The sequence below is a fragment of the Bombus pyrosoma genome, linkage group LG18, assembly GCF_014825855.1.
Source record: "Bombus pyrosoma isolate SC7728 linkage group LG18, ASM1482585v1, whole genome shotgun sequence".
Classification (NCBI taxonomy): domain Eukaryota; kingdom Metazoa; phylum Arthropoda; class Insecta; order Hymenoptera; family Apidae; genus Bombus; species Bombus pyrosoma.
This window is the reverse complement of record NC_057787.1, coordinates 468,559-483,426: the sequence shown is the minus strand read 5'-3', so window position 1 is coordinate 483,426 and position 14,868 is coordinate 468,559. Positions and strand designations below refer to the sequence as shown.

The 14,868-nt window shown below is 41.7% G+C and overlaps 1 protein-coding gene across 7 annotated transcripts in view; it reads right to left on the bottom strand.

Annotated features, from left to right (window-relative positions):
- Positions 1-651: 651 nt before the first annotated feature.
- Positions 652-14,868, bottom strand: part of LOC122577268 (cardioacceleratory peptide receptor) — a 42,192-nt gene continuing 27,975 nt past the window's right edge. For 6 of the 7 annotated variants that reach the window (XM_043748479.1, XM_043748482.1, XM_043748480.1 and 3 more), the window contains 6 exons: positions 12,694-12,829; positions 8,725-8,922; positions 7,302-7,396; positions 6,655-6,910; positions 3,647-3,827; positions 652-2,944 (listed from right to left, as the gene is read on the bottom strand). In XM_043748479.1, coding sequence (XP_043604414.1) covers positions 2,749-2,944; positions 3,647-3,827; positions 6,655-6,910; positions 7,302-7,396; positions 8,725-8,922; positions 12,694-12,829 — 1,062 coding nt within the window. In that variant the 3' untranslated portion in view covers positions 652-2,748. The remainder of the gene's footprint in view (positions 2,945-3,646; positions 3,828-6,654; positions 6,911-7,301; positions 7,397-8,724; positions 8,923-12,693; positions 12,830-14,868) is intronic. The other variant, XM_043748483.1, reaches the window with a different exon arrangement.

Here is a 14,868-nt window from a genome sequence, read left to right as displayed (position 1 = left end):
CTCCTGTGGATCAAAAGGGAGCTGGATCAAAATTAATTCTCTGGTCGCAGAATCGTGGTGCGAATCGTTCCGCTCGGAAATAGAGTAAATAAGCGGCAATAAAAAGGGTGGCATGGTCGTTTCATCCCCGACTTATCACGGCGCCACCGCGCCGTTGAATTTTACAGCCGGTACAGCGTAGGCCGTAAAAGGATATGGTGGAATGCGAAGAAATTTTATTTCGTTTCATGGTGGACGTTCCGCTCTTTCCGCGTGATTTGTCCATGTGCGTGGCCTGGTCTCGTAAATTCTTTACGAGCTCGCGCCGCGCACGAAATTACGTAAAACGGGCGAGAAGAGCGAACGGAGAAATGGAGCGGTTGCGTTTCGCTGTGAATTAGCAGGCGTTTGAGGCGAGCTAATTGTACCGATCGTCGAGAAGGCAATATCTCCCAATTGCGTGTCTCTCGCGATCGCCGAACGCGGTAATTGAGCATCCCGAGAAATCACAGGTGAGAAGTAATCTTGCTCGAACAGAAGATTTATTAAAGCTTCGAGGATTACGAGGATCCTTGACGAATGACGAGGAAGATGACAAAATACTATAGAGATTTATTGAGAGAATATTATGCTGGGATTTAAAAGCGGAGAAAGTGAGGAACAGATTACATATGGGTATTATGGACGAGTTTATTCGACGATACGTATGTACAAATTTTGTCTGCAGTGAAAATATGAATGTCATAAGAAGCCGTAGTTCTGTTTCTCCTTTTCTAACAGAGTACAATAAATAATTGTTATTAAATCGACATTACGATCAAAACGACATTTACACCGAGTATAGTGATATTTACGATCTCCGATCATCGAATTAGGATTACTCACAACTTCCAATAGTTTTCACTTTTCTGTTATATTTCGGATTCATGGGCGAATTCTACTAGCAAGTTTTGTTAATTACTAAGGTCTTATATATACATACATGTTAGTAATTGATGTTTCCTCTCTTCGTTTTGGCTACGTCTCATAGTCTTTCTAGCACGCACCGTATGCGCTACTTTTATGTCGTTTTGTTTTGATAAATATTCTGAATTTTGTCTTTATGGGATATTATATGAGTATACGTGGATGTCCTTCGATAGGATATAGTAACAGCAACAAATCATATATATTCATACGCATGATCGCCTACGTAATTTGGATGGCATACAGCAATTTCTCATTTATTCAACTGAATACATATATGTTCATATGATACGCTGCAGTTAGAGAAGTAAAGTTTTCTACCCGTGGCTCTAATTCGATGGTCAGGAACTGTAAAAGTAATAGAGAAATTAAGGAAAAGATTATACGTATACTCGGCGCATTCTGCGCGAGTTTATTCGACAGTATGTACAAACTTTGCGCACAGTGAAAATATTCATATCGTGAGAAGACGTAGCGACACGTTATCTCTCATAACTTATTCTTTATTCTTGTTCCTTCTTCTCTTAATAGAGTACAATAAATAACGAATAGACGAATTACGAATACAGCTTCATCTACTGGTATCTAAACGTAGCGTGTTCATAACATCTAACTGCGTTATAAAAGGGCTTTTCAACCTTGAAACACAATACATAGTACGAAAGTTCAAGTGGTCGATTAAACAATTAAATCTTCCCGTTCCGATTCATGGACGGTAAATCTTTTCGCATGTTCGAACGAAGCTGTTTTCATTGCAGCAGTTTCATTCTAGTGCTTGATAGAGTGTTCACAATAGAGAAGTTCGCGATCGCTCGAAGGTACAAAGATGAATTTGTTGCACGACTGTGTTGCTTGTAGAGATGCGAATCGATACGAAGAATTGTCCTGCTGGTAGCGATTTATCGTTCCCGTAGATCGCTAACAAAATAGCCCACCTCAAGGGCTGAGCGTTTTCGCGTCGATCGCGAACGGATGGAATACATGAATATATTACACATTTATGGTTTCACGTGTGTACGTGTGTATCTGGCCTGCGTGCAAATATGTATAGGTGTGTGCGTACGCGACTGTAAAACGTGCATATGTATATACACATGAAGCTGCCGTTCATTCGCTATGTATATATGTACATGTATACTTTGAGCGTATCATTTTCCACATAGGCTGGATCAATTGCCAGGTTAATGTTCCTTTCATCCTCCTGAAACTTGACGAACGGCTTCATTAAATCGGAGTTTATTTAACGAAATGATATTCCTCGGTCGGTCGTAGAGCCGTATCTCGCTATTCGGCCTTCGTTTGCCGCCGTTAGTAAATTTCTTGTACAAATACCGCAATTCGGAACAACTTTGACATTTTGAGAATTTCATTAATAAGATGTGTTACGTTTCGCTTGGAGGATGAAAAATATGAGGACCGTGCACGATCTCGCCTAAAATACTGATCACGTAAATGCGGGAATAAAAAACTTATTTTATTCACATTTCTCCGCGGTCTCCTAAATTATGATTCTAATATTCGTTACATAACACGTAGATTGTACTTTGTATTGTAATAACGAGAGCCAATTTCATTTCTCGACGAAGAAGAGATAAAGAATCGAGGAGAAGAGAAAAAAGAGTTCTATGATGATTCAAAGATTCGCGTGCCGCGATTCGAGAAACGTGGACGAGGTATCGAACATAATTTCGGAGACTCGTAATACCTGTGGCCTCTTTGTCGAAGCTCAACAGGAGCTGTTAGGCGGAAGAATTCTACGTATATCTAATATGAATTCTAGATGCAGTTCCCATCGTTCGTCCCTTAAACCAGAGACACCATAACACGTTTCCTGGTGGTGGAGTGTAGCATGGCGATGTGCCCGCTTCTTCTCGAAGACTGCGCCGTCAACGACGTCGTTACCGTTGTCCTGGTGCTGCTGTTCGGAGCACCGGTGCCGAAACAATGATGGGGATTTGTTGCACACCATCCAGAAACCCACGAGATCGCCTGTATGTTCCTATGGAAGCAGAATCGTCGTATGTATTTACATTTGGTAAGTTTTTGCATACTTGCTATAATATTCCGTTAAAAAATATGAAGAAATAATATTTTCTTTAAAGAAATTCAATCCTCAGATTTCTAAACGTATGCACGCGTCTTTGTTTGTTAAAAGTTTGTTAAAATGTCTCAAATAAGCAAAGTTTTACAAGGTCTTTATTGAAATTGGCTGCCGTATGAATGACTTGTCACGTTCACCGTAGATCATTTAGCTCTGCACAGTCTAAGAAACATAATGCGATCAAATACTCTATCACGACTGGCTTATACCTTATAGATTTGACAATTTTTTATAAACGCATAAAATCCGCAGTCTAGTTATAAATTTTCCTAACTAATAACATGTCCAGGTTGATATAGCTTCATGTAATCCATGCTTGACGCGAAAGATCTATTTTACATGCTGAGAATAAAAGGAAAAGCATTATCATTGCAAAGGATGGACAGCAAGAAGGATAAAATATATCAGAATGCTTTGTACTTTTTAAATTTCGAACATCGGAACTAATCTTCGATTCTAAGCTTTCACGTACTGAGTTCTTCTTCTCTGTCGAGGAAACTACTCGGTTTAAATTCCTCGGTCCGTTCAAACGTTGAGGTGGTACTTTATCTCTACCTCTGATAGGAGTATCCGAGGGGTTTTGGCGTTTTAGTAACTCACCGTACGGTTTTACAAAACGACGTGCTGAAGAGACAGTATATAATCGGATTCGCCGCTGAATTCAGAGGTGTTAAACTTTGAATGAAAGTGGCCACGGCGATGTTAGTCTGGGTCTCTGGCACGTATCCGTAAACTTGCAGCAGATCGAACACTATGTACGGGCTCCAACAAAGAATGAATACTGAAATATTGAAAAATCTACATGAATAGAAGTTCGTCTTTGATCGTACATCTGCAGCATTTTTGATAGGAATTGATAGGAATTTTTATCCTTGCAATTAGCTTTATAATATTATCTACCTGCGATCTCGTTGAATCGTTCTTTCAAAGCAACAAAGAAACGCATGAACGGGGACTTTTAAGAGACGGAGAATGTATCGCAGCGTAGAAGAAACGACTAGTAAATCAATTTTCTCGTAATCGTGAAACGTCGCGCGAGATCCTTGCTTCCCCCTTCATGGTATGGATATTCGGGCCTGGTAATCGAGTGAAATAAATTGTCGTGAAATGGTATGACCTCTTTGTCGAAATATGTAATATATAGTAATATCCCACAACGAGAAATTATGACGAAAGAAAGGAAATGTATAATGTAATATGTACGTAACTAAGTCTTATCTTAAGCTTTTCGGTGTAAGGCGTTGGCGGTGAAATACATCGGAAACAGTGGAGGATAATGATCTCAACAGCGATCTCAACATTCAGCCACTTTCATCCACTCGTAAGATTGCCCAACTAAACGTAAGGCTAGGAATGAATCGTCAGATGACCGAACGTTTCGCGAGCCTCAATTTCTCTCGTCTGTCAGCTGAACAATGGTAGGCGATCTCTGCCCTGAAATCTTTCGAACGTTTCTTTGTTTTATCAGATAAAGAAGTTTCATCTCCGTTTCTCGTGATTAATCGTCATTTGATATTTTCACGCTTCACGAGTGCATATATTACCTTGAATACGCGTTTGTTAGATCTGCAAGTTTCGATCGGTAAAATGAACGAATCTTAAGACTCAAACATACTTCTCGAGGACCTCTTGTCTCGGAACGGACCACACAGAGTGCGAGAACAATCAAAATGCGTAAAAGCTTTGCCAGATTTGCATGAAGGAGGGCATTCTACGATGCGCCCTGCTTGTAGCAATGAATGAACGCTTTTATTGTTATATGGAGAGAAACACCGAATGTTTATGAGTTTGTTGAACTCGGTCGCGATGCTTAAGCATCACGTGATCATGGCACGATCGATAGCGGAAAAAAGATCGCGAGAATAACGCGTTAAGCGCTTAAATAATTTTTTCTAATACAAAATATCGATCTATATCGGTTGTTTCGTGGGAAAAATATCGTAATGTACGTGGTGTATCCACTTGAATAGTTCCCTCTGTTTCACAGCAGTACACCGAAGGGAGTTGCGTGGACAGAACTCGATCTCATTTGATCGGTTCCGCTGAGAACGATCTTCGTCAGCTAAAAAAGAAGAAATTTTAGCCGAGACATCTTCGAGAAACGAATCTGATTAGACCAGGCAATTCCTGCTACACGTAAACCCGTTCCCCGGAGAAACGAAGGAAAGAGGTTGGTGCTTTGAGCGTGGCAAGGACTCGAAGCTTCCACAGAGTCTTTGACAAATACAAACCAAGTTGTCATCTTCTTCCTAGGATCTTTAGTTTGGTTGCAGCGAAGATAATTTCGTTTGAACCCTGACACTGTCTGTCGCAGCTTTCGAAGTCTTAATTCTCGATCCCACTTTAGTTTCTACCGAAGGAGGATTTTAAACGTTTTAGGATAAAAATCACACACGTCAATGACGATTCATTCACATTTTCCTCGAATTTGAGAAACTATAGGAGAACGCGATTCGATCGAATTTGAGTGAAAGGCTGCAGCAGTCTTAAAACCATTCGACGTTCATAAAGAATTATACTTTCATTTTCGTTTCTTTCCGTGGTTAATTTAGAAAATTACCACTGTCAGGAATCGTTATGGTTGGAAGAAAATACTCGAAACACGAATGGTACTTAATATCTGACAATACGAAACGACACCGGTTAAGATCACGAGAGAAAATTCAATCTAAAGGATACCCTGCACCGATCTCACGAGACGCAACTTTTCTTAGTACATGGTATGTATCTCTGAGCAGTGATTCGTGAGAGAAGTCGGAGGGAATTGAGGCACAGAGGTCGAGAACCATTTTCGCTTATCTCCTTAGCCGCGTAGCTTTTTACGCGGTGCAAATATAATCGTAGAGAGAAAGGGCGAAGCAGGGATGGAAAGGACGTTACGTTTTATCGTAGCCGATTAAACACAGTTTCAATCGTTGGACAAGTTTGGTCGTTGCAAACTTCGACTACGTATGTTCATTAAATTTTTATGCCGTCGTATCGGACGATTTACGCGGTTAACGAGCTCGATCGTATCAAGAAGTTTCAATTATTTATCGTTGTGCCTCTTACGGTACGGATTTCCGTATTTTACGACGTCAAGAATTCTGATACGTAATTTCATAGTTTTCCTTTTCGCGAACTGCTCAATCATGTTCTAACGTACGTTTCACGAATTAGACGAATCGCGAAGTTTAGTTTGGCATGACCGAAAGTTTCGCGATTACCCTCTTTTACGCGACGTAAATCTGTCGTCCAAATACGCCACACGGATTTCCAAGCTTCAAATATACACAGGCTCGCGAAAGTAATTGAACACTTGTACACATCTTTTATAAATATATTATGTACCTTGTACGAAATTTCATTAACACAGTTATGGAACTGTACTATCGTTGTTATACTGGTATAAATAAACATAACGCGTCTCGTTATAGAGCTAATGAAATTTTTTTACGTTTCATACAATATAATGCATAGCATAATATGAACATCAAAGTCCTCCGTCGTGAGTGTCCAAATACTTTCCTGAGCAACGATACTTTAGCGAGGTAGATAATATTTCGCTTCGGCTTCTGGGATTATAGTTACAAATTCGTAAAACTCGAAACATGATTTGGTTTACTCACCGAACACTATAACGAGGGTCATTTTGACCGTCTTAACTTTAGCCCTGGGAATGAGTCCTCGGGACGATGCTCTCCTGGTGTCTCGAGTAGGTCCCTGACGTAATGCCCCTCCTTGCGACCATATAGTAGCTACGATCACGGCATAACAGCCTCCTATTATCAGAGTAGGGGCTATAAAGAGGGTAAAGCTGACCAGGCTCATGTAGATCCTCCATTGCATAGGAGATCCCAGATCTATCCAGCATTGTGTCTTCCCCTGGTAAACGATCCTGCCGATTATACTCGTAGTACGACCGATTTACCAAAACTAGGCCAACGGTGTTCGTTTAAATGTATAATTCTTAACGAAATGCTGCGAAAGAAAGTTCTGCTTCGAACATTGCACGCTAACGTTCGGTAAAATCGATTCTCTTTTACAGAACATTAAACGAAATCAGGATTAAAGATTTAAATCGCGTGAAAACATTTTCCGTCTCTGCAATGTGTTTCCTAAGTAACATAAATTGCCAAGAGAGAGAAGAATCCAGCGATCTGTTTGCAAATATGTAATCCGAGACATACATAACGGGAACGAGCATAATTCGAGCATAATTAATTTAATTCCTCAACTATGAATGTTATATGATGAATGGCAAATTACCGTATACCTGTATGCGTTTTTCCTCGTACAGGAAAATAATCGGCACGCTAAACAATGCCGACAAGCCCCAGGCAGCTACCACCAGAGCCCTGGCTCTCCACCCTGCGATTAAAGTTGAATTTCCGGTCTTAGGTCGATTTCACGTGGTTACAGAAGGATAGGGCGATGCAATTCGATGGTACGAGGCATACGAACGGATGTAAGTTCGCGGATCCGTGACTGTCGCGTATCGCCAAGTTTCCTCGTTTTCGCGCTCGTGAAACTTCCACGACAGCTGGCGAGTGACACGGACGAAGAAAGAGGAAAGAAGAAAACGGAAAGAAAGAACGTGATCGTGGGCGATAGCGCGATAAAGGAACTTCCTCGAGAAGCATTTCGTCACTCTAATGCAACAATGCACCGTTATTCGTTGCTGTGAAAGCTTCAAGGAACTCGCAGTGATAACGAGATTAAAAGGAATATCGCGATTATCGCTCGTGAAATATCATCTTGGGTTAATACGGAATTCACATTGAGACTTATCGACAGTGAGTTTGTTAATGTCACGTCATCGACGACGTTGTGGCTCGTAATTACCGTACCCGTAGTCGTTTTATTTCGCCGCGGGTTTTCACCTTTCGATCCGCAGCCACCACGCTTCTTGCGACATCCGCTACGTTACAACCCAATGAAATAAAGCAGAAATAAAACCGTTACGCTTGCTAGTCTACCGCTCAAGAGTGACCTCTTGGCCAGTGGTAAACACATACGCACCGAGAAGCTCCAGATGCTCGTACAAAAATCGTCAACTAGAAAACGGACTTTTCATATTACCAACCCGATCTGCTGTGCCGAATCTTTGACAAATCGCGTCTCGTATGCTTGTTTTAAACGAATCGAAAGGCGATGCGATATTCGATTCTCTCCGGTAAAATATTTATTTCAGATTTAGTTAAATATTTAGATATCCAGTCGTTCTCGGTAAAAAAAAAAAACACGAAAATAGCGCCATGTTGGGAATTTTTACTTTCACGTATCGAAGATACAACGATAATATGATTAATATTGGTATAAAATTTGATGAAACGTCAAGAAGTTACAGTAAAATGTAGTATCCTCTTTGCGTTCAATTAAAAGTTTGAGAATTATAAATAGACTGCGGATTTTTATGCATTTATGGGGAATCTGAAAATGAAACAATGCACGGAATGCACATAATATGCAAAAATATGTAAAATATCCGAAATATACAATAGTACTCGTTATAAGAATTAATAGATAAGATATTCATAGAAATATGAATTTGTAGAAATATCTACAATCTAGTTAGAATTATATTATTGGAATATATTATTCCAATTACACGATATTAAGATCGAATACGCGATAAATTTGAATAAACAGAATCAATTGCAATACCTACACTTATATACAAACTACTATATACTTACACCTGCCGGTGAAATTCATGGGTCTGGTAATGGCGTCATATCTGTCGATCGACAATGCGACAAGTACGTATGTAGAACTGTACGTAACGACGGCTTGCATGAACCTTATCAGTTTGCAGGCAACGTTGCCCGCGTGCCAGGTCACCGTCGTTCTCCAAATTATATCCGTTAGCACGGATATCAGGCCTACCAATAAATCTGTAATGAGATATCTAGTGTGGAGAGATGATTCATGGGCAATGCTATTATTAAACAGTATCCAGCCGGCGTTCACTTAATTTGCGAATGAATGAACGAGCAAACTTAACGGTTTGAGAATGCGATTACGTTCATTAACCATAACGACGCTTTTAAAATGTTTATAAAAAATCGTATCATGGCCAACAACGCGTGGATCATTTTAAATACATTTTAAAGTCTTTTTCGGTTCATTTTATTTTTTATTTTTTTTTTCTTTGCATATATATTACGATAAATTTTTACGAGGCAACAGCAAACAAACGTGAAATAGAAAAATAAACGTAATCGAACACACAGATTCCAGGAAAAAACCAGCTGTTGCGGATTTGAAAGAATGAAATAAAATTCACAATTTAAATACGAGCGACTTGTGGTTTAACCAATTAGTTTCACGTAGAATTTTCCTAGAAATATTATTTCACATAAATAACAATTTGTATATCGTATCAGTGCGTTATATTGTTTTAATCGTACAACCTTTACGTACTCTTAGATAGCCAGGGAACGTTGAAACACATATTTTACGAATAACCTGTGATTTTTCGTGGGACGAGAGAAGAGCCATAAAGAAGTGGTTTAAAGGATATCATATAAAGTGTTGCGAGCCTGGAAGTGCCATTCGGTTAGCCATAAAAAAGACCCTCGAAAGTAAGATTTCATCTTACGAATTCCCATGCGAAACGATCGGGTCTCAGATCATACACTACCCCTGATATTGAAACCCGATTTGGATTTATCGCCCTATAATAACGCGGATTATGCGGTCGATCTTTGCCAGCTCGACGAATTAATCGAGGCGGCTCGATACGCGATCGACCACGAATTTTCCCGGTACACTTTTCATTATATTACACCACGTTATTTTCTCAAACTCGGTGAGAACTGTTACGTCTTGCGCTTCTTTCCTAATTTATCGGCTTGGGACGCGCGATAGAAGAATAAATATTGCGCACGAATTTGAATTTTACGGCGTGCCCTTGCGATTGCACGCGTTTCTTTTACGACAACGGATCAAATACCGCGGTTGCCCGCTCGTAAACGAGCACGGTCGTTTACAGATTTCGTCGACGCCCAGCCGCCGCCATCAGCTGCTTAATTGCGGTCTCTTCGTTGTCACCGTATTCGCATGCAAATGTCGCGTCCGACTTTACGAACCGTTCAGTCGACAAAGTTCCGTTCCCGATTTTTTATTTCACACGCAAGATGAGATTCTTCGCATTGTCCGTCGAATTATCTCTCGCCGACTTGTTTGTCGGCTACCTCATACGCGTTACACAACTCGTCGATAATTTTTTACGCCTTTAAACGACTTTCAGCTCGAGTCCCTTAATCCTCGGTCACTTGCATAAAGAGATCCCTAAATTTATTACGTTCCCTTTTTCTTCACGATCGACGTCTCTCTTCGCGTTATTCCTTGAACCCTATTTTTTTCACACCGCTCCTACTCGTTGAACGACAAATGCACCTTTTCTCGATCCGATAAAACCGTTCCGCGAGAAATATACTCTGGAACGATAATACGAGTAAAATACGAACGATTTCGCTCCATTTCTCTCCTTTTCCTCCTCTCTCTCCATCTTCTCTCTCTCTCCCTCTCTCTCTTCGACTCGAGAAGAACGGAAGCTGAGTTTTCGTTTTCCGATATACAGGTATGTTTGTGCATTTACGAGAGCGGAGCGGGCAATTGCCGCGAAATGGGAGAGTGTTTCTTTACGTTCGTCCATTTCTATGGCATAAAATGGTATCGGCAATATTTCGGTGCATTTTCTAGTGTGCAAATAACTTTTACAAGCATCGTTCCGGAAATCTATCAAAAGGCTCGCGACAAATGGGACAAAAGAGCCCATCGAATCGTTATATTCCATAGCCTGTTACCCTCTGATGTTTCGATTGCTCTTTATTCCTACCTGTTTTCATTGTTGCTAGTATAAAAATGTATAAAAGGAAGGATCGGTAAAAAGGAGGAATACAACGCGGAAGAATACGAAGGAAGGCGGCAGTAACAGAGTAATGTCTGAAGTTATGACATCTCGTAAGTCAGAGTGGAACAACGAGGAACAGGATAGATCAACTATTTCGCGACGAATGTTCGCTGGATTGGATACAATCTGCGATTACTATAGCTGTATATTATAGGAATAAGCGAATAAGAGGTGTTTTGAGAGGGGAAAACTTCCTAATTCCTTCGGATGTGCGATCAAGTTGAATTCCCTAGGGATACTAATCGTTTGCTTCTAATGTACGGAGAAAGACTGTTGTTCCAATGGATCGAGAACACGAGCTCGGATTTCTTGCTTCGTTGAACAACTACTTTAACCAATTAAGCTGTCCAGTCCATTGAATTTTTTCTCTCCAAGTCTGATATTCCGAATGGCTGACATTTATACTAATACTATCGCGAGCAATCGCTTGGTCGCCGAACTGTCCACTCCAAACCATCTCGTAATGGGTTCGTAATGATTATTGGCTGGATGCAAATAGTCTCGATGTATAAATAACGTTATTTTCGCACAACTCGATAACTTATTCTTCTTTCGTTTTCACCGTGATAAATATCCTTCGTTGGAAACTCGACTTTCTTCTAAAAAGCACAATATCGATAATCCGTGGCTCTTTCTACGAAACAATTGTACGTGAAGCAAATCGCGATACCAGATTCTCGTCTAGCTTTGGATTAAATCTACTTCGTGAAAAGATAGGATACAGTGGAATTTGAGAAAGCGTTTGTATGATGCGCGGTATTTCGTTTTGTTCTCCAAGGAAAGAGAGGAGAAAAAAGGAAAAAGAAAGAGACCAGATACGGTGGTGGCCGTGAAACGCTTCGAGAGAGAACCAACGGACGTAGGCCACCTTGAAGTTACGACCGCTTGTGTTCGTCTTTGCCTTTGCTCACTGGCGCCGAGCTTTTCAACGCGAACAATGGATGCGTTTCGGGCGGATGCCGTGAGAAACATAATGCCGGAGGAGGGAAAAAAGGCGGAAAGGAAGGATTTGAAAAGATTGAAACAGGACCGTTACACGCGCGAGGGTCTCGAATGTAGGCCTCGAGGAGGTCTATGACTCGATTGTCGGATCAAAGTTCGCATAATTAGGTACGTTGCAGCTCGAACATCTCGACGAAGCCGATGCTTCATCGTTGCTTACGCCGAAGACGTAAAACGAGCGTGTAAATCTTTATAGCTGTGTAACTCGATTTTTATTCGCGGCATGTTTACATTTGCTCGGTACTTCTCGAGCATCCGAAATATTCGCTGCTCTTTTTCAACGTTACAGCCGAGTCGTTTGAAAAATGGGAAATGCCGTCCCGAGACGTGTCAGACTTGAGAAACTTCGACGACAAAGTTACAAAAATACACTGGCTGTTTTACAACGTGCTTGACATACGACACCGTTTTACATGCGAATCGTCTTCGGAATATCGCTCCCGGTTCTTCCTTCCTTACGAGTTCGTTCGAATCGAGTGACATAAACGCTGAGTAAAATCGTGGATGAAAGAACACATCGGATTGATTTAGCGAAATTCCGAGAGACAAGGAAGCGTTCGATCGGACCGTCGAATGGTGTTAACGTTGGTCTTTTGCACTCTGCCAGTTCGGCGAACGATTGCTTCGTCGAAATCGGACGCATCGATTTACCAAGTGCAAAATCGCTTTGATCATCGCGTAAACAGAAATTATCCCATGTATCTAACTCGGATGAAAGTTTCGAAACGAAAGTGGATCAACTTACCCGCAAACGCTAGCTGTTTGATAAAAAAATCCATGCGCGTCTTACGCCGTTTCCCCCACTGCAGGCCAATTAGCACCGCGATATTCCCGACGACTATCATCGCGAACAGCAGCCACAAGACCGTGAATTGTTCCGTCTGCAACAGAAAGAAAGGGGAACAGCGTGACGAAATTTGACGTGTGGAACGATGCTAGAGACGGAGTTGGAAATGGATCGTCGGTGACAATGAGAAGGCGTATTAGTTAAAAAGCCGTGTCATATTCTTTTCAACCGTTCGTCGAACCAGAGACACGATCTTCTCGATAATTGACTCGTTTTGCGTGGGTGCACGACAAAAGCGTCCTAAAACGAGGACTTTTCGTAGGGCCGGCCTGGTCGCAGCCAACCCTCGTAAATCAACGCCTATCGTACGGTGCAGGATATTTATTAGCGATATAATTACGAGTAAGAGGAACGTCACCGAGGGCGAAGTTTCACAACGGCGACGATGACAACGAATCGCGGAGGCTTGGGATCGATACTCGTTAAGAATTAGCTCCGTCTGCCGGCGGCAGTCTCTTCAACGGAGATCTAGAACGAGGGCCAATACTCCGAGAAATTTCCTCCGTGACAGGATTATTAAGCGACCAAACGAGTAATTTGCGATAAATTAGCCGGGATTTAGCAAAAAACAATGCGGAATTGAGGCTCGGATTCAGCGATCTCGCGGCCCACGGCCTGATAGAACGGCCGAAGTTTCCTTCTGTTTCCGTCTGTTCGAAACGTCAGAGATCCAACATCTAATTACCCTCTTTGACGGTAAAGGTAAACGCGCGGCAAAAAGTTTGTATGGTTTCGTCGATCGGACGAGATGTCCTTTTTTATTTAATTATGTCTGACGTGTGTTAGTACACACAGTACAGGAAGTAATTTCGGTCTGATTAGTTTAAGCAAGGTTAATTTCAAGGTTTTAGAAAGGCAAGGGCCATCCGCACACACGAGACGTTTAGTATTACCGCAATCCAGACGAGGTCTTCTCAATTACCGTTTTCATGTGGACACTTGGTATTCATAATAATTTCTAGCGCCGACGTTAGAAAGTTCGAAGCTGCGGATGTCACGATTTATTAGCTGCGTTCGGACGATGCGCGAAGATGAGAGTTCATTCCCAGTGGTAATTCATTCTGCGTTCGGATGAATATCAGAAAAGAGTTTCCCGTAAATTTGATTAAAATTCTCGAAGCGAGGAAAAGTAGGTTACGGAAATCATGAAGTACGTCAGCCGCAAAATTGGGGAAACTTCCGTGTTCCCGATCCGGCTAAACATATTTCTTCCCGTACTCGATGACACTGGTCATTTATGGAAAATCGATGACCGATATCTCTACGTGTTTGCTCCGTGGCTTCGCGAAATTTGTCCCCCTGCCTTTCTGGATTCGATGACAGATTATTAGTTTCCATTTCGGAGTACGCCCATGTCGGAATCCAATTGCAAGGTGGGTGGATCGTTAAGACAGAAATTTATTGTCGTAGATTCCATAGGGAACCACCTGCGAGTGGCGAGCACGCACTTATGCCGTTTGCACCGCAGCTGCGCGTACGGTCCATCGTGCTGGGATTCATGCACACCGAGTATACCGATTATCCTCCAGTTAAATCGGTTTGCCCACCATCGCGGTCGTGGCGTGGCGATACGTTCGTGCAAACTAAACTAAAGTTATTCTTGCAAATACACGAACCTCTTCCGGTACTTGGTGCAGACTGTGTTTAATCGTTTCGTAATTGGCTCAGTCGCGACCGTGTACATTCGGCTAATTACTAAATTTGCACGCTGCCACCTGGTGACTGGCAACTATTTGTTAGTCGAGCTGGAATCAATTGTGTGTAGGTTGGCCAGCGCGAGGCCCATTAACAGGATGCCGTTATTTAGCTGATCCTATCCGCTCTGTTTCGGTCATGAATCGTAAATCAGCTTCAATTGGAATTCGAGGCGCGTTCGTTGCACGTGTCTGTACGAAAGGCGTTTAATTAACCTAGCAAACTTTCGTTTCTCTGATAAAGCCGCGCGCGCGTTTGCCAAGACCAGAAAAACTACGGAGCAAAGAAGTTCGCGTGGCTCTTCCCTGTACGTTTCTCTTCTTCGATTAGAATAGAAATGCTCGTCGCTGTTCTTTATCCTTGAGAATAAAAGGGCCG